Source organism: Pollachius pollachius, assembly GCF_949987615.1.
Source record: "Pollachius pollachius genome assembly, chromosome: 3".
In the NCBI taxonomy this organism is placed as follows: Eukaryota; Metazoa; Chordata; class Actinopteri; order Gadiformes; family Gadidae; genus Pollachius; species Pollachius pollachius.
This window is the reverse complement of record NC_136936.1, coordinates 26066117-26091231: the sequence shown is the minus strand read 5'-3', so window position 1 is coordinate 26091231 and position 25115 is coordinate 26066117. Positions and strand designations below refer to the sequence as shown.

Here is a 25115-nt window from a genome sequence, read left to right as displayed (position 1 = left end):
TTTATTCATATGCCAAATATGTACCATATTTATGTACCAACAGTTTTAACCACCTGATTAAATGTTACAGGATATAAGCATCACACTGAATTTGGTTTAGTGCTAGTCCTTTATATGCTATAGAAAATGTAATATTTGCATACACCAAAAACAAAGTCAAGTTAATGAGAAAAACATACTCATCCACAGGTCTTCCAAGGTGATGTGTTGATACAGGAGACTGATTTTGTGAAACTCTCCTCTTGTTCATCAGGATGAATGATTGGTTCCTGGGCAGGTGAAGGAGGGAGTGATGTCAGTCAGGATTTCTTGCGGTGGTGAGATCAGAGGGAGCGACGGCTGGATAGAGTTCTCGGATGGCAGAGGCTGGAGAGAGGGCTCAGACAGCAGTGAGTGGGTGGAGGGCACAGGGAGACTTGAGAGAGGGCACAGAGACTTTGCTGGGTGAAGGGCTCAGACAGTGACGACTGACCAGGAGATGTATGGTTTAGGGCATGAGCTCCATCATTTTGTTGACCTGAGAGAATTTCCTGAAGACAAACATGCACAATACATGAGCTTGCACAAAACACAATCTTTTTTCGTTTGAGACAGGAAATACAATATATATTTACCTGTACATGCTGATTTGAAAACCAAAGTACGTAGAGTTGAGGATGGTTTTATGCCATGATCGATTATTGACCCGGCGGAACTGCTCTCAATTGATCTTGATGATGTGGCTTCTTGTACCACAAAGATTTCACTGGCACCATCACCTTGTCCCACAAAGTCAAACAAGGTCTAAAAAGATGTGAAACAGTGTTACACCAGTGACGTTTTACAACCCACTGCGAAGACACTTGATATTTTCTCAAGCTGAAACACACATCACCTGAAGTGGCTCAGACAAGCTGAATTTCCTCATGTTGCTGTGTCCATCTGGATATTTAAATTTGATCAACACCCCATCAGAGGGTACCTCACATGCAGATAGACGCCGACGTCTTGCTTCAATAGCCTGAAATGTTATTGCTCTCATTAAAAAGAAAATTCAAATTAATCTTTGGCTAGTTCATTCATCAAACTAATATTACAAATACAAACCTTTTGACACCTTTCCTCACAGGCCTGATAGGCTAGTTTCTTCCTCTCCCATTAGAACCACGTTAAAAGTATTTATGCATTCTGTAAGATCATGTAAAACATACAAAATAATAACTTCGAAACATTACCTTCTCCTGATCCACCAACACATTTTCATTCCTGGTCTTGCTGGGTACGTATTGCTCGCCATTCTTGAAGAGCCTTTAAAAGATCAAAATTGTCATTTCTCACAAATCACCATCAAATAGTACACAATACACATTGAACAAATACTTAAAATAGATTCTATAATGTCAAAATTTGTTACCCGACACTTTGAGCTTGGGTACTCTCAGCCAAAGGGGCGGTCTCATCTTGTACTGGAGCAATTGAGAGTGGTGGGAATGGATCCATAGATATGGCAGAGGATGTGGATGCCACCTGGTAGTACACAGAAAATCCAAATGATTTCTTCAACAAAACACTCTTAGTGGAAACAAAATACATTAGAAAAAATACACCAGTACAAAAACTATTCGCCTAGGGAATGTAACTGCTCAGACATCACACAGTATAATTCATATTAGAAAAAGACAAAAACAACTTTATATTTGCCCCTCATCACTACAAAGTGCATAGTGAACTTCGGTGTGCAATCATTTTAATATGGAACTGATCTGAAACCACATTTTCTTTAGCCACCTGTGAGTAACGTGTCGAAAGAATAGTTTTGTGATTAAGAAAAAAGGCGTTTTCGTGTAAATTAGAGGCCAAACTCCGTGGAAATATCTGCGTTTTCCCTTCGTGTAACCCCCGGCCCAATCTTCCGGCGATTCGATTTCGCCCTGCAGCTTTTGCACATGCTACAGTTGAGCTTGGTCTAGCAATTAGCCAAGCTATGCCATGGTGGTAGTGCAAATAAGTCCAACAGTGCAAGGATAAAGTCGAGAGACCAGCATTAAATATGTTATCAAAGTGTAGTAATTAAATACGATTTAAAAGTTAATTTAACACCTTTCCGACATTGCCCATTTCATCTCGCATAGCCCTGTTGGCAGGGGGATTGATGGGATATGCGAGTATAAGTTCAGGATGAGTTCAGGATGCATAATGCAAATGAAATTGAGAAGTTCCACATTTGAAGGAGACATATTATGGTGTTTTAAACATAAACATAGTATTTGAGTTCCAGAAAACATGTTTTTGAAGCTGTTTGCTGGAAATAGCTTTTAGGAAAAAACATATTGTCTACCGCTATTCCCCTCTGTTTCAGGCCCTTTAGAATGCGCTGTTTCTGGTGTCTGTAGCGTTGATGCAAATAAGCTGCTGCCCATTGACCAATTAGCTGTCAGACTGAACCACAGCATGGAGGAGAAGGGATTGTTGCTGTTTGCTGACTCCTGGAGCTCTATATCTATATAATATAATATACTAATAATATTATATACTCTTTTTGTTAAGAGAGTATATAATATTATATACTCTCTTTTTGTAAGGCCCTTTTTGTTAGGCCCTTCAGGTATTTATATAATATATCTAATATCACGGCCAAATGCTATGTGCGCCTCGGATGATGAATAATAAAGACTGTATCTGACGTCTCTGGTACTTCCACAAGTAAAGACTCGTAGTGGGGGATATCTCGGCTATGGTTGAGAAGAATTGGGGGGGAAGGACCTTTGGCATTAACTCTCATAAGTCCATGAATCGCGACACGGAGAAGAAAGGTGTTGTACTCCGGGAGCTGAGCTGCCGGACTGCCTCCGAGCTACCCGCGCCGGAGCTGACGGACTGCAGTCCGGCCGCCGTCGAAGCGGTCCGGCCGCAGTCCGGCGGTGTACTCCAGGAGCTGAACTGGCGCCGAAGCTAGGTGGCAGCTCTGGCGGACGAGCAGCTCCGGCGGACGAGCAGCTCCGGCTGGGGAAACTCGGCGGCAGTCCGGCAGCTCAGCTCCGGGAGTAACAAACCCTTTCTACTCCATGTCTCCTCCTCCCGACTTCCGCCGAAGCATCGGCGACAGCTCCGGCGGGGTTAGCTAGGCGCCAGAGAAAGGGATTGTACTCCCGGAGCCTAGCTGTATCTCACTCAAAAAATCATGTACAGACTTTTTTCAAAGTTTGTATGCGTGTGGGAGCACCATATACCCACAACAACACCCAAAATCCCAGGAAAAGTGCTGTTTTCATAATATGTCCCCTTTAAAACAATTATAACAATTTAACCAGAGTAAGAGGTTTGGTATATCCTCATGGCTGTGGTTCAGTTTAAGCCACAGTACCAAGGCCTGGTGGTGAAGACAACTAAAGTTTGGAAGGTAACCATTACCAACCACACAATTACGACAGCTATATTGCTTACCACAGAGGCGGTTAATTAATGCCCATTGTTACTCATAAACTTTCTACCCTAACAGTTAGAGGTAACTCTTTATTTGTGCCGGCATGATATTGAAAAAATTTGCACAGTAATTACCTTGATGGCAGATTCAGCACCCAGGCCGATGTCCACATTTTTAAGACAGACCCAGTTCTTCGCCTCAGACACCTGAATTGTGACAATTTGCAGTGAGCTTTGGCCCTGTAAAAGTTCCCTTTTCACAAACCGTCGCAGTAAACATTTAAAAGTACAAGAAAAACTGTTAGTTATCCAGCCACACCTGTCAACTGATACAGTTCAATCACATTTAAATGAAGACAGTAACTCTTCTTTCAGATCTTTAACCAAAAAAGGCAGCACAGGCTCATCGGTCTGATATTTGGTCAGGAATGGGTGGAAGCTTCGTGCCACTGACAAGAAGAACTGGAGTTTTGGAATTATTAACTCATCATCCCACGCTGCCAAGATGTTATCATATGAGGCTGTGTTGGGGTTTGTCAACTTTTTCTTCTGAACTGCATCAATGTATGTTAAAAGCATGGGCCAAATGTCGACAGCTCTCTCAGCCACAGGGACATTTTCCACCCATCTATGGCCACAGAAAGGTCGGGGAAAGGTAGAAGATCCTGTGGTGCTGTTGTAATCTTCTCTATGGGCAGGAACATTGTGGAAGATGTAGTGCATAGCTCGCAACAGCTTGTCTACCTGCCATGTTGTGAATCCTGCCTTCATGGCATTGAGGAGGATGTGCAAGCCACAACTGCCAACACTAACACATGAGTTGTGCATCCCCATAAAGCTCTGAATGTTCCTCTCCACCTTCAAAAAGAGAATTAGAAAATGTTAAAGCTGAGACCGTGTATGAGAGGATGGGTTGGGCTGTTGGTCATGGTTGGGCAGCATGCTGTATACAGAGGAGCTGATGGATGTTTTTACTGACCTTCACAGTTCCTTTTGAAGGAATCATCAGCCCACCGTTATTCCGAAGTTCCAGTAGATGGTAGCTCTGGTCAAATGAGACAGCTACAGCATCTGTCACCAGGCTGGCACGGCACACATCACAGGACAGGCTGCGAAAAACTCTTTGCCCTCAGTTCACGCTTCCTTGTTTTCCTCTTTTCCCTCTGCAGTCTGATTACATTGTCCCTTGCCTTAATGTACCCCTCCTTTAGGGCAAAAGGGCAACTGGACAGAGCATAGGTGTGGTCCTAGTAAAAGGGAGGAAAAAACACCTGCTGTCTTATCTAACTCCAAGTGTTACTTCTGTTAGCTCGAAAACTCCCCATTGTATGTAAAAGTATTTATTACTACTCTATTAAATTACCCCAACACATGTTAAAATAATACTTTTGGAGTTGAATTCAACTGGGAAATGTTTAACCCTGAAATGTGAACAATCTTGTCATAGGCAGACATCAAAGCAAAATACAATTAAAAAAACCTTACATTTGAACAGATTTATTTGTAAGTAGAGCTTTATCAAGTTTTGATTATTTTATGAACAATTAATAATGTCACTGTGAAACAGAGGTATTGAACCCCCAACTCACATGTGGGACGGGACGCAACAAAGGAGTCAGTTGGTCAAAAGCAGGAGTCGGCTCAGAGAGTTGAAGGTTGCAAAAAATGGTGCCGGTTTATTTACAGTGCCAAAAAGTACAAAAAGTCACACAAAAGAATACAGCCTCTCGGCAAGCTGTTGCATATCAAATGCCCGACCCTTTCCCTCACCATGTCTCTCCATTAAATAGGCCTACCAATCAGGGCCGATTGGGAGAAACCACTGGGATAGGTGACACATCAATATAACATGGTCAATCAAACACCAAAGAATAATAGCCCCAACACTATATGTTCATCAAACGCTGCATACAAATATACTCACACACACACACACACACACACACAAACACACACACACACACACACACACACACACACACAGTCAAAGACACAGAGTCTTTGATAAATAAATCACACCAACCATAACGACACTCAGAAGTACAACCGCTACCTCACTACCCCCGCCATTAGCAAACCAAATGAACTGTCCCGGAACAGAAAATAAAGCCCTGGTTCCCATGCAGCACGCGTTCCCCATGGACCAGTTTGCCGGACGGACAGGAAGAAGGGTAGTTGACAAACAAATGTATGTGTGAATTATCTAGCATGTTGTAAATAAATGGAGTGTATTAAACTGTGGTGTGTGGTTGTTTGTAGTGTGGTGCTATGTGTGTCTGCAAAGGTTTCACTGACATACAAGAAAGCCTAAATAGTATACCTACTTTTAGAAGATGAGCGGGGAAGGCAAAGATGGATGGGACAACACCAAGTCTGATCCTGACAGTTTGACCAGTCCGGTCAAAATACTCTGGCTTAAAATGTTTACTGCAGAGCATGGTATCGTCACTGGCAGCAAAGCCCTCTCTTTTAAGAGTGACTTCCCATTTTCTTCGCTGGTCACCAGCTTTGGGAAACCTTAAGGAATAAGAAAAAAGGCAAGAGAAGTTACCATTTAGGTGATGGCATTTACCAAAACCAATTTAAATTTAAACTCAAGCTAGAGTTAAGGGGGAGCAAATCAATTCACATTGTAACGTTCACACCCCTAAACCATACATAGTTAAATTGGAATAAAGGTTACCAAACTTAAGTTACTAAGTTACTGAATTGTGTAAATAATAAAGTAAGCAGACGTTTAACCAGCGATACAGTGTTACTAGTGTTGTGTATTTTGGGCTCACTATGATTCCGTAGTTACGAAGCACCGGGGTATTCTGGGTAATATTCTGGAGGGAAGTCCCTCTCGGTTGTTACCACTGTTCACGTGCCGTGGTGGCTTAATAAACAGTTAACGCAACGTCGTTGTCCGTGTTTATGTGAAGAAGTAAGGATATAACAAAACTGGCGATGAGGATGTCTGAACCGGCGCGTGTTGTCTACTAGAAGTGGAGTTTTCTGAGTTTTCTGTTTCCCGCTGATTCGCATGACTGCCGACTTCAGCGTGCGGGGTGTGCTCCGGACAAGTCAGCTGGAGGGAAGAACGGACAATCGATGACATCGTGAGTTTTATTTGAGGGGGAAGCAGCACTTATAGCAAGGGGCTTAAAATGGCTGCAATTATTGGCTCAATCGGCACCTTTGATGAGAGCATTGAGCAATGGAGCTCATATACAGAGCGTTTTGGCTACTTTGCCGTGGCTAATGGAATAACAGATGAGAAACTGGTGGCCACTTTTATGAGTATAATGGGACCAAAAACGTTTAACCTGCTGCGAGATTTGCTACAACCAGTAAAGCCAGGCAGTAAAACATACGAGGAAATAGTGGATATACTGACAAACCACCTTTCACCCAAACCCCTGGTAATTGCAGAAAGAGTCAGATTTCAAAAACGTGGCCAGGAAGAGGGTGAGTCTGTCACTATGTTTATGGCAGCCCTACGCAAGTTGGCTGAACACTGTGAGTTTGGGGATGTGTTAAATGACACACTAAGGGACAGGCTGGTATGTGGACTGAGAAATGAAGCAGCACAGAAGAGATTGCTCACAGAAAGAACATTGACGCTGGAAAGAGCCATAAATGTTAGTGTGACAATGGAAATGGCATCAAAGGAAGCCCAACAACTAAATGCTACAGGAAGAGTACACCAACTCGTCAGTGATAAAACATACATACAAGGGCCATGTTTTCGCTGTGGTAAATCTGGACACCTTTCAGCGACATGCTGGGCTAAAGAGTTGGACTGTCATAAATGTGGAAAAAAGGGCCACGTAGAACAGGCATGCAGAAGTAATACAAGCACAGGCACAAGCTCAAAGATAGAGAACAAAAGAGATAATGTCAAATACAAACAGAAAAGACATGTGCGCACAGTCCAGCATAAAAATGAGAGGAGTGATTCCTCTTCAGAAGAAGTAAATACTGTGCGGATAATGAGTGTGGATAGGAGCTCAGATGGCTACTGGGCTGAGCCACAGTTGGAAGGGCACTCAGTAAAAATGCAGATAGACACAGGTTCTAAAGCATCATTACTGTCGCACAAACTGTACAAGAAATACATAAGGCACCTTCCACTGCGGCTATCAGACACTGTCCGGTATAAAGCATATACCGGACACCGAGTGCACATGGAAGGGATGACAGATGTGACTGTAATCCACAATGGACAAACACAAAAGCTCCCAGTCTATGTGACCAAGGGGAATCATCCTGCTATAATGGGACGTGCGTGGCTACGTGAAATTCGTCTTGACTGGCAGGTGGTAAGGAAGCTGTCACACAGTCTCACTCCCCTACAGGAGATACTGGAGAAAAACGCAGAGGTTTTCCGTCACGAATTAGGCAGCATGAAGGATATAACTTTGAAGTTACATGTCAAAGCTGATTCTAAGCCTGTGTTCATGAAAGCTAGACCAGTGCCATATGCAATCCGAACCAAGGTGGAAGCGGACCTGGATGCCCTAGTCAAGAATGGCGTTTTGGAGCCTGTGACGATCAGTGAATGGGCCACGCCCATCGTTCCAGTACCAAAAAAGACGGGGGAATTCGGACCTGTGGAGACTTTAAAGTAACGCTTAATCCTGTTTTACTAGCAGAACAATATCCCCTTCCCCTAATTGATGACTTGTTTTCTGGGCTGAGTGGGGGTAAAAAATTCAGCAAGATAGATCTCAGTCAGGCTTACCTACAAATGCATGTGGAAGAACAGTCACGTGAAATGTTGACCATCAACACACATAAGGGACTTTTTAGATACTGCAGACTGCCTTTTGGCATCTCCTCAGCCCCAGCACTCTTTCAACGGGCGATGGATCAGATCCTCAGTGGATTGCCAGGGGTACAGTGCTACCTCGACGATATCTTGTGCACCGGAACTAGTGATGATGAACATCTGCGCAACTTGGACGCTACCCTCCAAAGACTGAAGGACTACGGCTTGAGAGTCCGTAAGGAGAAATGTGACTTCTTCCGACCATCAGTGGAATATCTGGGGCATGTAATTAATGCAGATGGGCTACACACTGCACCATCCAAGGTAGCAGCAGTCGTGGATGCACCTCCGCCCCAGAACGTCAGCCAGCTACGATCCTTCTTAGGACTGTTGAACTACTACGGGCGCTTCATCCCCAATTTATCTTCACTGCTACGACCGCTGCACGAACTGCTACGCCAAGATAAAAATTGGAAGTGGACGGCTGGCTGTCAGGAGGCTTTTGAAAAGGCTAAAATGGTGCTGACGTCGTCCAAGGTCCTGACTCACTTTAACCCATCACTTCAGCTTCAGCTCGCCTGTGACGCCTCCCCATACGGAGTAGGGGCTCTCCTTTCTCATGTTTTACCAAGTGGTGAGGAAAAGCCAATTGCTTTTGCATCAAGGACATTAAACAAGGCAGAGTCTAATTATGCTCAGCTAGAACGGGAGGCACTGAGCATTGTGTTCGGAGTTCGGAAGTTTCATCAGTACCTATATGGGAGACGGTTTGCACTCCTAACTGACCACAGACCCCTCACAACCATCCTTGGTCCACACACAGGTATACCATCGCTCGCCGCTTCCCAACTGCAGCGGTGGGCTTTGTTGTTGTCAGCACATACATATGACATCAAATATCGGAAGGCAGACTCCCACTGCAATGCGGATGGTTTATCTAGGCTGCCACTGCCTGTCACGAAGCCGGAGTCTAACACAGTGGACATATTCTACTTTAGGGAGGTAGAAAAAGCACATGTTTCAGCTGTACAGGTTAAGAAGGAGACACGAAATGACCCGGAGTTGTCTGCTGTGATGGACATCATTGTCAAGGGTCGTCCTGCTGGTGATGACGCAAACTTGAAACCTTTCCTCGGAAGGAGGTTGGAGCTGTCAGTCCAGTCTGGGTGTTTGATGTGGGGGAGGAGGGTCGTCATTCCTTCGCACAAAAGTGCTGCAACAGCTACATTCGGGACACAGTGGAATAGCACGTATGAAAGAAATAGCAATAAGCTACTTTTGGTGGCCTAAGATGGATAGCCAAATTGAGGAGCTTGGCAAAAGCTGTTCATCATGCCAAAAAGTCATAAACAACCCTCCCCCCGCACCTCTTCACCCCTGGGAGTTTCCACAAGGACCATGGTAGCGTGTGCATATTGATTTTGCGGGACCATTTGAGGACAGAATGTTTCTTATCGCTGTTGATGCACAAAGTAAATGGCCGGAGGTGGCTATCATGAGATCAACCACAGCAGAGAAGACTATTGAGAAGTTGGGGGAAATGTTTAGTCGATTTGGATCTCCTGCACAGCTCGTCTCTGACAATGGACCCCAATTTGTCTCACAGGAAATGGCCGGGTTCCTACAAGCTAATGGAGTTCAACACATTAAGTCAGCTCCTTACCACCCCGCAACGAATGGTCTCGCTGAAAGGTTCGTTCAGACCATGAAGCATGCTTTGAAATCATCACAGGGACAAGGAACACTACATCAGAGACTGCATATCTTCCTGCTGACCTAACAGTGCACATGCAACCACCAAGACATCTCCTGCTAGCCTAATGCTAAAGAGAGACCTGCGCACCACCTTTGACCTCTTAAAACCCTCATCGGTGAAGGACGTTGTCCAAAGTCAACAAGAGAAACAGGTTGGGTACAGAGAACAGAAGGGCAAAGAAAGAGTTTTCACCGCAGGAGAATCTGTGCTGGTAAGGAACTACCGTGGCAAACCTAAATGGATTCCCGCCACTGTTATTGCACAAACTGGTCCGGTGTCTTACACGGTCCAGACAGCTGATAGTGTTTGGAGAAGACACGTTGATCAAGTCCTGCAGACTCCGTCAGTGCCGGCGGTGCCGATACTGGGGAATTTTCCAGATGCACCTGTCACAACACCGGTTCATCACCCCCCGCGGTCTCTCAGCACACGCTGAGAGACCGCCCTTTACATTAGCACCTGCATCAAGCTCACCTTTGGAAGACCAAGAGATTAATGTGTCTTCGGAGAATAGATACCCTACCAGAGAGCGACGGCCTCCTGCTCGCATGGAGATTTAGTTAGTGACTGACCCAAGTTGCTGGGGCAGAATAATCCCCGTGGGTACGGTCAGGGGACTGAGGTAGTTCACCCTCGCCCCTAGGTAGCTATGAAGAAAATGCTGACCTGTATTGTAAATTTTACGTTCTTCATAACTGTTTAATGGTTGATGTGTTAGACATCTGCAATGTTATATAATTTATGGTTGTTTCACAAAAGTATGTTTTTTGTAAGAGGGGAGGAGATGTTGTGTATTTTGGGCTCACTATGATTCCGTAGTTATGAAGCACCGGGGTATTCTGGGTAATATTCTGGCGGGAAGTCCCTCTCGGTTGTTACCATTGTTCACGTGCCATGGTGGCTTAATAAACAGTTAACGCAACGTCGTTGTCCGTGTTTATGTGAAGAAGTAAGGATATAACAACTAGCGCGAACGATTCACTTTCACCGTAGTTCTCCACAATGTAAGCTAGCTAATGATGACTAAAACATTTACTTAAAAAATGTATCTCACCTGTGGAAAGTTATTCCCTCTGGTCTGGTGTGTACTGAACGACGGTGTACACACCCGAAAGCAGCACAATGAACTGGCATTGTTTTTTTTGTTGAGAAATGAGAGCTATGAACACATATCTATGGCTGTCTGACAGTCTGAGAGTATCTACTCAAGACCCACACAAGATGGCAGCTCCGTGTGCCGCGGCTGAGAGGGGCGTGGCATATCTAGTGTTCCCCAGGAACCGTGCATACTTCCTCAATCCACCAGTGCTCAGCGGCCAAGCCTGGTATTGCAGCTGTTTAAGCGGGCTGTGGACGGGTCCCTCGATTCAAGGGACCCAGAAGTACTGTATTTTCCGCACTATAAGGCGCACTTAAAAGCCGGTAATTTTCTCAAAAAACGACAGTGCGCCTTATAATCCGGAGCGCCTTATATATGGATCAATTGGTTAATTGGTTGATCCATACTGGTTGTAAACGGCGCTCTGTCAAAATGTTTCAGTATGAAAAACCAATAAAAACAATTTAATAATAATAATAAAATGTTTCACTACGACTACGATAAAGCCACACCGCTTGCAGCATTACGGCTATCGTAATAAGTGCACACAGCATTTTACTGCGCTTACTCACGGAAGGTCACACTATACGATCACAGAGCCAGGAAATCAGGCGGAAGACTGGCCACACTACAAGATTCGAGGGTGCGATGCTCTACTTTGTATCATTCACGTTTGCAAGATATTTAAAAAATCTAAGGTTTGGAACTGCGTAATTGTGTTTTACTTTTTTGTCATAAAGGTTCCAGTTTTATATCTGCTAAATGCAGCAACTCGTCCTCACAGTTGCGTTGCGCGTGACGAGCTATACAATTAGCACAGCTCCATCTAGTGGATGCATAACGCATCCCCAGTCAAACGTTTGACTGCAGTATCTTCAATGCTATGCGCCTTATAATCCGGTGCGCCCTATTTATGAAAAAAGTTCTAAAATAGGTCATTCATTGAAGGTGCGCCTTATAATCCGGTGCGCGTTATAGTGCGGGAAATACGGTAGATATCTCCATTCATTCTAATACAAGTGGGGAACAGGAATGTGTCTCCGCAAAAAAGAACTGGATATCAATCAAAAGCTCATAATTATCTTCATGCCATGTACTAAAAAAATGTAAGTTTTCTCTTTTCAAAACGCCACCTCAAGCCACCTGCAGTTCTGCAGTGAACTGCAGCCACCTTTTATTAGCCGATTTATGTTATTATTTTTTGCTGGAGAAGGAGGGATGGGCAGCTGAAAGTCGTAGTGAAACAAATGTTGTTTCGGCCCGGCATTCGAGAGGGCCTAGTGCACGGCTCCGTTAACTTCTCGTGTCCGAGGTTTTTCCTTTTACTTAACATGAATGACGTTGATGGTTTTTAGGCGCTGTGGTGACTTTTCACCAAAAGTGTTTTAGTGATAAAGGGATTTTTAGACTGGTTCAGCTGCTGCTCAATGACTCACGTTCCTCTGCTTGCGATTCAACATGTATTGATCCATTTATTCAAAACATCCAAAGACAAAGAACGGGTGCATTACGGTGTCTTTTTTATAATATTAATAGCCTAATAAACATTTCAGTTGTGTTAGTATTTAATTTTTCATTTGCTTGTTTAGCTATGTATGACAGTTAACAATGTTAGTGTAGGCCTATTACAAATATTTATGTGGGTAGGCTACTCCAACCTCGTTGCTGATCGATATGTAACCATTTATTTGTATATAAATTATTGTTTGCATTTTTCGTAAATAGTTGGCAATAGTAGTAATAGTAAGCAATAACATTGAACTGTATAGTGTTCTAGGCCAACATACATTTACTATGTTGTTGGTATTATGTTATATGGAGCAATCTTTCATATTTATGAAGTTAACTTATACTTCCATGGTCGGTAAACAATGCGACTGCGATCGCTCAGACCTCTCGCTTATGATGCTACAATGCTAAAAAACAAGAATATTCCTGCATCCGGTACGTCATGAACTAGGGCGTGGCTAGGCTCACGTGATGCGGAAGCATATCTCTCCTCGATGTTGCTCTGCGCCAGGGTCATAAAAAGAGAAGAGTTGCGACACTCTGATCTCGCCGGCAGGTTGGTCACGTGGTTCATGTAAGCCTGTATAGTTCCAAAACACGCCGCGCTCCCATGTTCTTCTATGGGACTGACAGCCGCGATTACAATATTGAATGGTAAATATAAATTAAAAAAACACATACCCAAGTACTTTTCTGACTATTGTTGCATATTTGTAAATGTCAGTTTTACATTTGGAGTGGTAGGGTGACAACTTAAAGCTACTTAGATACGTTTTTAAGTTTGAGGGAAAGCTTCACTTTCGTGTTGGCATTGGTAGCACTAGGCTACTGACTTTAGTGGCTTAACCTTAATTTACCTTACATCTCTTAAATTAAAGACGATTCAAGATGTTCATTTTTGCACAACTGGACTATTGTATTTCCTTGTAGCCTAATTCCGATTCACTTACCCGTGGTCAGAGTGTGATTGAGAAAGCAGAGTAGCAACAGTCCATTTAGCATCTAGTTTCCATGCAACTTCTGATGAGGCAGGAGCTGACCACACAACCATACTTTTAAGACTAAGCCATACACAAAGTATCAAATATATTAAAGAATAACAAATCATTACACTTGGAAGAATGAAATAGAATTTTTTTAATTAAACAATGGGTGAGACAAGAATGTGTGTATCCAACTTGAAAAACAAGAACAAAGTGAAGGAACAGGGATGAATATTGTGTATGTATATATAAGTGTTAACAAGAGAGGAATACCATGAGGAAAGGAGACAATTAAAAAAGCAATACAAGTAAAATGGACCACTGGTTATAAAACCCTCCAGCAAATGCAGATTCCACTGCCTAACATCTGCACGCTGCAAAGGAGAATGCACCATGTAAAGCTGGACCCAGTGTTTGAGATGCTGAGTTTAGAAATCCTCTCCACATATATCATATATCAGAGTTTTTTGGAACCAAGAACAAGTGGGAACAAGTATGACTAAGAACAACGAAGCAAACATACAGTAAGTGTGAACAAGAACAGCAAAGTAGAGCCAGGGAGTCATGTGTAGAACAAGAACAACAAATGTGTAAACAGGTGTGCGTGTATATCTTACTTGTAAAACAAGAACAAGGTGAAGGAACGGAGGAATATTATAAGTTATTCATAAACAAAGAAAATACTTCACATACATCAGGCTGAGGTTGAGGATAGCAAAGGGCATCAGGTCGAAAAGGACAACAATTGCAGCCGTCGCCGCCCTGCAACCACCAGCCACCAGCAGTCGCCAACACCAACAGCCGTCGCCAGCACAAGCCGCCACCACTAGCAGCAGAAGTCGACACCACCATCCTTCGCCACCTGCAGCCAGCTCAAGCAGCCATCTCCTCAAGCAGCAGCGACCTGCATCAGCAGTGTTTGCCGGCACCAGCCAGCTCAAGCCACCAGCAGCAGCAGCCACCGCCATCAGCATCCACCATCAGCAGCATCCACCGCAGCCGCCGCCACAAGCACCAGCAGCAGGCACCAGCAGCCACCACCTGCAGGAGAGTGAAAATAATCAGACAAGACCTTGAATAGCCTGTAGGTCAATGAGTTTCCCCACACATGGCCAAATTGCTGCCAAGTTGGGGAAGGGGTGGACAGAAGCTTACATTATTAAAAAAAAATAGAATGGAATGACACTATTGTCTGTGTAATAACATTTGAAAGCTCGTCATTATGGCTTATTTTTTTTCTGTGGAATAATTTGTATTCATATATGTAATCCAACAGCCTATTCAAGGGTATGCAAGCTTATTTCTACTAGCTATAGCATCAGACACACAGTACTCCAACACCGTAGCTAACACCATCAGGTTCAGCAGATTAAGCCCGTCGTTAATCAACCTTATTGATCCTAGCAATCCTACATCAATTACTAACTAAATAAAAGTTTTCAGAGATTCACTACTTAACTTCTGGTGCAGTGATACCTTCACAGCTGGCGAAATCGAGCTGACTAGCAGGCAATGACTGAAAATCGGTCGTCTACCAAGATGAAAATATATATAATTACGCTGTGCACATACAAATAAAGATCAGTATATGCATCATAAAGGCCCTCTGATATAATATAAAGTTGACAATTCAAAAGAGGTAGCAATTTAATCAATTTACCCCTGGAGATACCTTCACAGATGGCGAAGCCGAGCTAACAAACTAGCAGGCAATCTGTCGTCTACAAAGATACAAATATATATAATTACGCTGTGCATATACAAACAGTATATGCATCATAAAGGGCCTCTGATTCAATATAGACAGTTGAGAATTCAAAAGAAGTTGCTATTTAATGCACTTACCTCAGAAGTTACTCGACGGCCAGCATTGGAAATGAATGATCTCCGACGCCATAAAAGGATGTTTTGGAACTATGCGAGGCTCCATACCCCGAAGTAGGTGGCAAAAACAGCTACAACGGAGTCCAATGGAAGTGTCGCCACTATGTTATATCTATCACTCTGCCCTGCGCCATTGAGCAGTTTACATAGGAATGAATGGGCGCCATTTTGGAATCCGGTGTCCATTCTATAATATGTCCATGATATATATCTAGGGTCGCCACTCTGCTCCTGAGCTACTGCCGCCCACACACGCGAGATCACGCTAGTCTCACGAGACTTCTCGCGGTTGCTCCTATAACTAATACCCTGATAATACTCAACTCGACTGTACATATATTTGGTTTTATTTTGTTCTGCCAAGTGTGTCCGCACATTCAGAAAATGCTTTCTATTTTAGCGTGTGGGATGGTGTTCTTCCCAGGTCTGTTCTACGGCTTTAGGAAAGTGCTGAAGTCCACCTTTACACACTGGAGTGATGCGGATGTGGTGGTTGTTAGCGAAAGGTAATGGTTAAAAAGTGACCTTCTAAAATGTTAAATTGAGTTAACATGAAAGTAAGGTGAATCGTATGTTAACGTCCCATTTTGGCTCCAGATTGGTCTCCTCCGTCCATGCGTCGTTGGCCACTGTGTCTGGAATCCTGGTGGTAAACACCTGCAGGGATGTAATGACTGACCGGTAGGAGTTTACACTAATGAAACTGCGTACTGCACAAATCGAAGCACAATGTGGATCCCCAATGCAATATAATATGTGTCGTGGCAATTTCTTTAAGAGATATTTCGTCTAGGACAGATCTAGGACAAGCACTCAATAGTTACAATTATTTTAATGTTTGTATCCATCATGTCGAGAATACAGTTAGGCAGAGCTATTTAAACTGTTTCACATCCTCCCCACAATGTAGATGTAAATAATCAAATCAGGTTATGTTTACCCAAGACAGTGTGGCCTGTGTTCTCATCAAGCAGAAGAATGCATAAGGGGATGCCTTCTCCCTTGAGACCGGTCTCTGGACCCACTCAATTGACTAACGTTAACTCACTTGAAGGCGGGTGTCTGTTGAAGTTTAAAACTATTGGATCTGCCCAGTGCCACTCTGGATCTGCCATAACCAATCGCTAACGTTTGGCCGGGAATCAGGTTGCGCGCAGGCTGTAAACAACCCAGACACCGTGCGTGAAGATGTCCGTCAACGAGAGCTGACTTTAACGTCATTGTTCTCAGCCACTTCCTGTTTGCTGATTGGACGCACACAATTTGGACGGAGAAAACCTACTAATATACCGCAGACCCAGACGTTGTACTGAAGGGAAATTTAAATTGAGCGGAAGTACTTAGGCGGGCGCGGCCAGGCTAGGTTTACCCCAGGGTCAAAGGTTAATATTTATGACACTGAGATAAGGTAGGGTAGCTAGACAAAACAAAAAATAGAAACAGCTTAAGTGGATTAAAAGCAACATATGGATTTTTCCATCACATTTGCCTGCCTACTCACACAAACTGGCTTTGTATCATTGTATCGCAGACACTGGCTGGTGAACAGCTTTGTGCTCTTTGGGGCCCCCTACATGGCCTATGACCTCTACGCCATGTACCTGAGCCACTACCACCAGCAGAGACTGATAAACAACAGTACTGCCCACCAGAACCACTCTCTACAGACGGTGAAGGCGTTCCTCTCGAAGGAGCGACTGCTGGTCTTCCATCACATGGCCCTACTTCTTGTTTTCATGCCCATTGTTCTGGTATTCAAGACTTCATTGAACCCCCTCAATTTTGAAACTCAAACTGTAAAATGCTTCATGTACTAGATGCATAGAACCGTAGATAGATAGATGGATCAATATTTGAACTGGCTGAACCGTCTGTGTGTGTCTATCAGTTCTTCAGAAGAGACCTTGGAGACTTCTTTATAGCTTGTTTTTGGATGGCAGAGTTCAGCACTCCCTTTGTTTCACTGGGGAAGATTCTCATTCAGGTAAAGTGGTTGTGTCCAACAAAACATACTGTTAACTTTTTACTTTCTTATGTACTAACCAATTCCTAATCTCACTAATGGTTTACACTTGCTTATTTCTAGTTGGGCTTGGAGAACAGCAAGCTCCACTGGGTCAATGGGGTCATGGTTCTCTGCAGTTTCTTCACCTGCCGAATACTGCTCTTCCCTTACATGTACTGGAAGTACGGTCAACAGTTTGACATCCCCCTACACAGTGTTCCCTTCCACCTGCCATTGCACTGCAACGTGGGCAACCTTTCTATCATGGCCCCCCAGGTCTACTGGTTCATATTGCTGGTGAAGAAGGCACACAGACTCTACCGGAGGAAGGTTAAAGCCCAGGGGCCAAAACAAGAGTGAAACTTTGAATGGTAGTTCAATTGATGGTTTTGTCCCCAGAGACACTAAACCCATTGTGAACGTGCCATGAGGAACAATATGAATTTATAACTTCAAAATCGGACAGGATCTTAGCAAATTGTGTCCTTATATTAAGTTTGTTTTGTAATGCATGTGGTTTTATGGGGAATTTAAATCTTTCCTAATAAATTAAAGTATAATTGTATTCTGCTTGTCAACATGTTTGTGTCTTAAACAAAGTCCAAAGCTTAGAGATGAGATGTCTCTTTCCTTATTCTAAATGGGCAATGCAGTCAAGTGGTAAGAAATTGAAGAACCACATTACGGATAGATGATAGTGAAGTGATGCTTCGAAATATTAGCTTTACCCTGGTGGGTAAATCCTTAACACAATCCCAGTGTAGCATGAAACCATGGCCAGATATTTTTTGATGTAACCTTTTTATTTATATTTCATAAAAGTCTTGCAATGAAAGTAAAACACTGAGGGCAGTATTTGACACAAAGGAAGAGCAGAGCATGGCTTTTTTTTCAAGCCATAGAAGACAAGAGCTTGGCTATTTTCTGCTGCAGTACCGCCTTCATCTCCAGACTCTCCAGGTTGTCTGTGATGGTGGTGAAGAAGTGTCTTGTGTTGGCGCTCTCCAGGTGAGAGCTGCTCTCAGGGTAGGAGGCCATGACGCTCTCATACATGCTCAGGGTCTCTAGTGCGCACAGGAACAACGCCTCGCACTGTCCGCCAGGCATCATCACCTCATGAAGGAAAACAAAAGTATTAGATTATCTCTTCACAAACACTGCAATCTCGGCTATACATCTGTATATTATTTGTGCAAGTTGCATTTTCCCCCCAAGACAAACCTAGGCTTATGGCCCTACAATTCTTCGTGAGTAATTCGTGAGCACATTAGGGTGTCCTAGTATTTCATACCTGGACATGTTGGACATGACAAAAGAGTTGGCCGAGTACAAAGAGAACCTCAGCACTTAGATCTCCCACTATTCCCTCTGCAGAGTCGATCATGGCAGGGGACTTGGTAGACTTTGGATGGAGGCTGGAAGAGGACTTCTCAGGAGCCGCCTCTTTCCATTGTTGAACCTCTCCGGACTGGGTCCTAGGCTTGTTCTTGGGAGGATTGGGTGAGCCGGAGGTCGGGTCAGCCGAGCTGACTGATGAAGACGAGAGACCCAGCTTGGTCCTGAGCACCTCCAGTGTTTGCCTGATGGCGTAGGCGTACAGCCTCCCCACGTGCGCCCATCCCTGGACCGGCAGCCAGCCATCACAGCTGGAGCCACAGAGGAACTGCAAGGCACGCAGCAGCAGAACAGAGAGGCGCAGCTGGCTGGAGAAGCAGCGCAGGTCCAGCAGGGGCAGGTAGTCTACATACTCAAGGGAGTATGGTGTTTGGAGGAGACCCGAGTCCAGCAGCTCCCCCAGGGCCCCTAGCAGACGCCGCCACTCAGAAAGTGAGCACCAGGGCAGCGTCTGGGCCAGGGCCACCAGCATGCCCTTGCTAAACATGTTGACGTGGTCGGGCTGACGGCGGTCCACGCAGAGGTGGGAGAGCATTGTGGACCGCAGGGAGTCAGATACGCAGCAGCACTCCAACCAGGCCAAGAGACCTGAACCCTGGCCGTACTTGGGCAGATCCAAACCCGACCACTCCTGGAGAGGATAATACAGGTAACAATGAATGTAACTGCACAGTGAGATTAACATGACACTTGAAGAAAATAAAATACAAAAATTAGGGATTGTGAACGTGAATGTTGAAGTTCGAACGGGACATGCCGTAGAGCAGTGCCAAACATGGTATAGTTTGTAAATGGCTTACATTGTTGTTAGTTGGGTTACAGTAGTCGCAAAACAACAGTCTGACCACTGGCGCAGTGTTTCAGAGATGGTGCTAACCGTGATCCTTCACTCTAAAAAATAAATCAACTTCAATTAAAAGCAGAGTCCCAATTAAACGCTGATTCTGTTTTACTGGCCGGGTGTGGCTTCACGTTTGACAAATAAACGCTGGTCTCCATTAGACATCTGTAGTGTTTGCGACACTGCCGTATATGGTATTGGTCATGACGTATGTACATGAAGGAGTCTGACATGCATTGCTATCCCGGAGATAAAGTATCAGTACAGATAAACAGTTGTCCGCTCGTCTCATTCATATGGTAACCTTCAACATCACAACACCCATTCTGTTTTTTCTATACCAATAAACTGGATGGCAACCGCCGTAAATCAAGAACAAGAAGAAGATTCTAGGGCGAGTGTTCTGCCCTCTACCCCCAGCGCCTTGCCAGGGTTGCATGACAACATCAGACAGACGTATTTCCGAGCATTACCAACTTACGCCAATAGATGGCATCAGTGGACCAAAAAGAATTGGACCATCAGTGGACCGAAATGGAATAAAAGGCCTGTTTCATATAGACTCCGGTCTCAAATATAAGCCGGTTGAGTTCAGTGATTCAAACAAATAAAAGCCTGGCCTATTAATTGAAGTTTTACGGTACGGACATTCAGGTAAAATTGTTACCTGGTCGGCAAGATCACAAACCGCTAGCAGAGACGAGGGAACTTCATTTTTGAAGTGCTCTCCCCAGACAGGCTTGAAGTGGAAGCGTACGGTCCAGTCCAACTCCTCCACCTTGCTGTACAGCCAAGACAGGGCCCTGGACCAGGTGGACGGTTCAGACGCTACCACTCGGCCCACTGCCTGTCCCAGAGTGCCCAGAACCCACACCAGCAGCTCCTTGGTGTCTGATGACAAAGGTGAGGTGGTGCCCCCTGCTGGAGGCTCCCAACATCTAGCATAAAGATGACATTACATAGATTATATTAGGGCGCATTTACACTAGGCCATCTGTACCGTACTCAAGTACGTTTTCCCCCTAAAGTCTAGATTGTTTGGCTAGTGTGAGCTCACCATCCGTACTCAAGTACAGTTCAATTCCGTGGCCTGAGTACACTTTGGAGAGGTGTGCTCAGGCCACGGTACAGATGCTAATGAGCCAACAAGTCCACACGAATAGACGAATAGTCCAATAGTGACCCTTCAACCCCATTAAACAATAAACATGGCGGCAAGCGGTTCACGTTGGTGCGAGAGAGAGTGTTAAATCAAAAATCCCCTGTTCGTCACGGCGCAGGCTTTCTTGGTTAACAGGAGAAGGCGGGCTGCGCACGGAGTCTAGACCTCTTTAGAATAATTGCATACTTCCGAATTATTTTATTTTTTTATGAATGAAGACCAGCATGCAAGAATAAGTTCACATCTGAGTGTAGGCTACAAACGCGATTAACTATTTACAAGTGCAAAAACGCCAACATATTCTTTATGTTGTAGATCGCACCATCTTTCAACGTCTTTGTTTAATATGACTGCATCACCTTCTCTCACAAGATCAGCAGCTCGCGGATTTTACTTTCTCTCCTGTTAGAACTGCTCGTGATCATATTGCTGCGTTGTCTCTGTGGAGATGGTGCAGCAACACCTCTAACCAAGCCCCCCCCGGAACCGCGGAGCCGTCGCATTTACAACAGAATGAAACCCAATAAACCACCAATTTGTGCAGGGTCCGGGAGGGTAAATTGGGGTGCTAGCTCAAGCAGGCAATTTACCTTGGGCAGTCTAAATGCGCGGACCGTGCCGCGAAAAAGCCGTGCATAAAACGCCATATTTGGCAGTGTAAAAACACTCAGCGAGAGAGGCCTATATCACAATAGAACGGTTCCAAATAAGCAACAAAGTCAGTAAAGTGCCAATTGTGTTCTCTGTGTTGTTCTCCATTGTTGTTCTACTAAGCAGCGGACGCTTGGCGATGACGTATCAACAGGACGGTGAACGCGCCTTCAGGCCCAGTTGAGATTGCCTAGTGTGAGCACAGGCCAGCGGCACAGTGGGGGGGGGGGGGGGGGATGGTACTTGAGTACGGTACAAGGAAACTTTGCTAAGTGTGAGTGCGCCGTTAGATTAATTGAGGTAGTCAAGTAAAGAAAAAACAGGAAAGGAAACTCAGTGGGATTACAATAGCTGAATCATGATAAATAAATAAAGTCAAACACTTTGTAAAAAGGAAAGAGGAAATCTATATAAGTAGTATTTCTAGGTCCAGATAGTAATATTACTCAATAGAGCAGCATGGTAACAGCAGACCTGAATGCTTGGTTGAGATGCTGTGCCAGAACGTAAAGTAGTGGGAATGGAGAACACAGCAGCATCCAGTGAGCAGAGGAAGGGGGCTCCTTGACCTCCACACACAGTGCACTGTGGAGTATCTGCACAGCCAGCTCCACACTTATGGGGCAGCCTGGAGGAAAGAAGATAGTTATTATTCATCGTTCAAATACCCTTACTTGATTCACACTTGCTAGGATGCTACGCTGTGAGTAATCAACCTCAGTGTATCTTATTCAATGATTAAGACAGCCTAATCATTGAGATTCACATTAATTCAATTACCTCCAATTGGTGCAGGGTAAAATAACAATGCATGTATGTATCAAGCACCCATTTAGGTCTGGTCTTTTTATGTTGCTTTGTAAAACAATTTAAAGTAAGAGAAATTAGTATAACGATAAAGCAATCCTACTGTTATGAGAAAAGATGTGGGGCAGGACGAAGGTCTTAACAACATCTGCGGGGGAGAGAAAGCAACCCCCCCCGTGGCGTCCCTCGACCCCACAGTCATCCTCTGGGATCGGCTGCATCAGCAGCGCCAGAAACCTCACAAACTGATGTTGCTCGTTCGCCAGCAACGCTTTGTTCCCAATGGCCTCCCGCAGGCAGCAGCAGAGTAGACTCCCCTCTGTGACACCCCCTCCCCTCAGACCGGGCAGCTGCAACAGGATCTTGGCCATGAGGTTGAATGCTCCCTTGTTGAAGATGGCTGCACTGCAGCAGCTCCGCAGCGTTGCCTCTGGGTTCTGGAACGCCACCCGCGCTACAAGGGACGTGGCCGTGCTCAGGTTGTCAGGAGAGCCAGCTTTGGTGCCCGCCGAGTCCCCTCCCTGGATGATGCAGTTGAAGGCCATGTTGAGTTCCTGGTCGAAGCCTAGCACCAAGGCTGGAGGCGGCTGTCCCCCAAAGAGCCCCCTGCTGGACAGCCTCACCATGCAGGCCAGCGCCTGGTTCTTGTCCCCCAGCGGGAGCTCCAAGAAAATATTGGCAATGATTTTGGACATTTTTTTACAATGGCTCACGTCCACAGTTTCCCTGCTGCATATGCTTATCAGCATGGTGGCAAGTGCAAACACAGTGTCCTTTTTACAGAACACGGCCTGGTTCCTTTCCAGGCAGTCTGTCCACTCGCTGCCACTAGTAGCCCAACTGGTCTCCCTGGCAAATAGGGCAGCAAAGTCCAAGTGCTCCTCCAGGCGGTGGTCAATGATGGTCATGGTGAGCCTGGCGCACGCCTCTGGGCTGCAGTGAACGGCAGGAGAGGTAGAAAACTCATCCTGTACACCTCTAATTAAAGTTACTAAGTCTTTCAGCGTCTGTTGGTCTTCTGCTCCGCTCATTGACTGGTACAGGGTGCCATTTTCCAGTGCCAGAAGGCCTCTCTGGAGGCTCTGTTGTAGTCTGAAGGCAGAGTTACTGGGATCGGCGCTGTCAGACACTTTCAGAAGACCCTTCTGCAGCCAACACTGCGTCAGCTCAGTGATGATCCGAAGAGCACGGGGCAGTGTTGTGATATTGGGTCGAAACTTGGCCGGCTTGCTGCAAGTGCGAAGGTCAAGCTGGGCCTCTCTGAGAAGCGTCAGGCTCCACTTTTTATCTTCTTTCTCCTTGAGGCTGACCACCTTTGTCAGGAAGTGCATTTTTTCCTCTGTGGTGAGAATGACCACTCGGTCGAGTAGAAACGAGGTGTAGATGGCATCAAGGGCGACTACAAGGGCTTGCTGGCTGAGGTCCGCAGTGGCTATACAGTCTCTTACGTGCCAAAGCGTGTGAAGTAGCATGTAAAGGATGTCTAAAGGGGGTGAGGACCGCAAAACTGGTAGTGAAGGCAGAGGTTCTAAAGGGAAAGAAGGGTCCAATTTGAACCTCTTGGCGGCTTGATGTGACACGCCACCGTTTTCAAGGGACGGCTTGGAAGTGAGACGTGCAAACTCATTGGCAAAGACGTCCTCCGGGATACCCATCCCTCCATCCTCGCCCCGGACCCCTCCCCTCCACAGCTCCCACCACACGTCCAGGAGGAGGCCGATGTCACCCTCGGAGGTTGGGCTGCAGACCACATGATCTGCCAGCAAGCTCAGCTCGGAGCAGATCTGAGGGTCGGGTAGACGGAGGAGAAGCTGCCCGTATATACCGGCAGCTGCTCTCTCCTTCACCAGCTCCAACAGCACGACTCGATTAATCTCGGGGAGGCCACTTTGTAAAGCGAAAAATAGGTTCTCCCTCCAGGCGGTTTCCACGTCCTCTCTCCTTTCATTGCACAGCAGTTTGCACCACAGAACGGTCACTATGTTTGTCTTGCAGTGGATGGCACTCGAGGTCAGACCAACATTGCATTCAACTTGTTTGCAGAGTTCATCAACAGCATCTAGGATGGGCTGTCTCACACGCTTCCAGTCTCCCTTTTGAACGGAACGAAGCGACGAGGGATGGCACAACTTATTGGCTGAGACAAAGCCTCCTTGAAGAATCGCCGCCTCTGAAAAGTTGGGAAAAGTGGCTATTACATTTTGATGCATGCTTCAAGATCCCGGCTGAAGGTTTTCTATCACGGCTTTGAATCGTCCATTCCACTGTATATTACTGCTGTCTAACGTCTGAAACAGACCATTTGGTCGATATAAAAAAGCCGATTGCATTGGCTGCTTATATGCTATGGCCATATCTGTTGATTTTCAAAAAATGGACCAAGGGGTACGAGTTTTACAAATAATAAGTAATGGCCAAAGGAAATAAGACACATCTGTTGCTAAGGGTAATAAAAACCCTTTCTCCCGTCTCAGATAATATCACACACACACACACGCAAACACACACACACACACACACACACACACAAACACACACACACAGTCGAAGACAGTTTCAACATCACATCCATAAACTAAAACCATTTAATTAATAACTTTCACCTTACCTTTGTCCATATTTAATCTGATTGTTAGACGGATAGAATTAAGGATATATTAAATGTCCACAACGGTAATACCACCTATTCTAGCTTTCGTTCGTCTAAAATGTATACTTTATTAAATTCATATTACCACCGTGCGGCTCCGATAAACTCAGAGCCATGGTGGAGTTCGGAAAGCACGCGTTTTATATATGATAAGTACTTCCGTATCTCACAGCCAACGAGTGTTCGTCCCGAGCCGTGTCTGTCTGATGTACTCTCGC

At 45.1% G+C, this 25115-nt stretch overlaps 3 protein-coding genes across 3 annotated transcripts; 1 reads left to right on the top strand and 2 right to left on the bottom strand.

The window, feature by feature from the left end:
- Positions 1–346: 346 nt before the first annotated feature.
- On the bottom strand, positions 347–4499 carry LOC307073334 (uncharacterized protein). Its single transcript, XM_079733084.1, has 8 exons — positions 4382–4499; positions 4147–4260; positions 3538–3609; positions 1394–1506; positions 1215–1287; positions 875–1000; positions 615–783; positions 347–530 (listed from the first exon to the last, which is right to left on the bottom strand). The coding sequence occupies exons 1-8, from the start codon at positions 4406–4408 to the stop codon at positions 505–507; spliced, it is 720 nt and encodes a 239-aa protein (XP_079589210.1). The 5' UTR covers positions 4409–4499; the 3' UTR covers positions 347–504.
- Positions 4500–15667: 11168 nt separating this feature from the next.
- Positions 15668–17913, top strand: LOC307073947 (TLC domain-containing protein 3A-like). Its single transcript, XM_079733908.1, has 5 exons — positions 15668–15892; positions 15984–16067; positions 16918–17137; positions 17275–17370; positions 17473–17913. Exons 1-5 carry the CDS (start codon positions 15771–15773, stop codon positions 17749–17751), a joined length of 801 nt encoding a protein of 266 aa, XP_079590034.1. The 5' UTR covers positions 15668–15770; the 3' UTR covers positions 17752–17913.
- A 295-nt stretch (positions 17914–18208) lies between these two features.
- Positions 18209–25033, bottom strand: gemin4 (gem (nuclear organelle) associated protein 4). The gene is made up of 6 exons (XM_079733288.1): positions 24856–25033; positions 22351–24417; positions 21915–22068; positions 20295–20565; positions 18683–19417; positions 18209–18504 (listed from the first exon to the last, which is right to left on the bottom strand). Exons 1-6 carry the CDS (start codon positions 24863–24865, stop codon positions 18283–18285), a joined length of 3459 nt encoding a protein of 1152 aa, XP_079589414.1. The 5' UTR covers positions 24866–25033; the 3' UTR covers positions 18209–18282.
- Between the last annotated feature and the right edge of the window lie 82 nt (positions 25034–25115).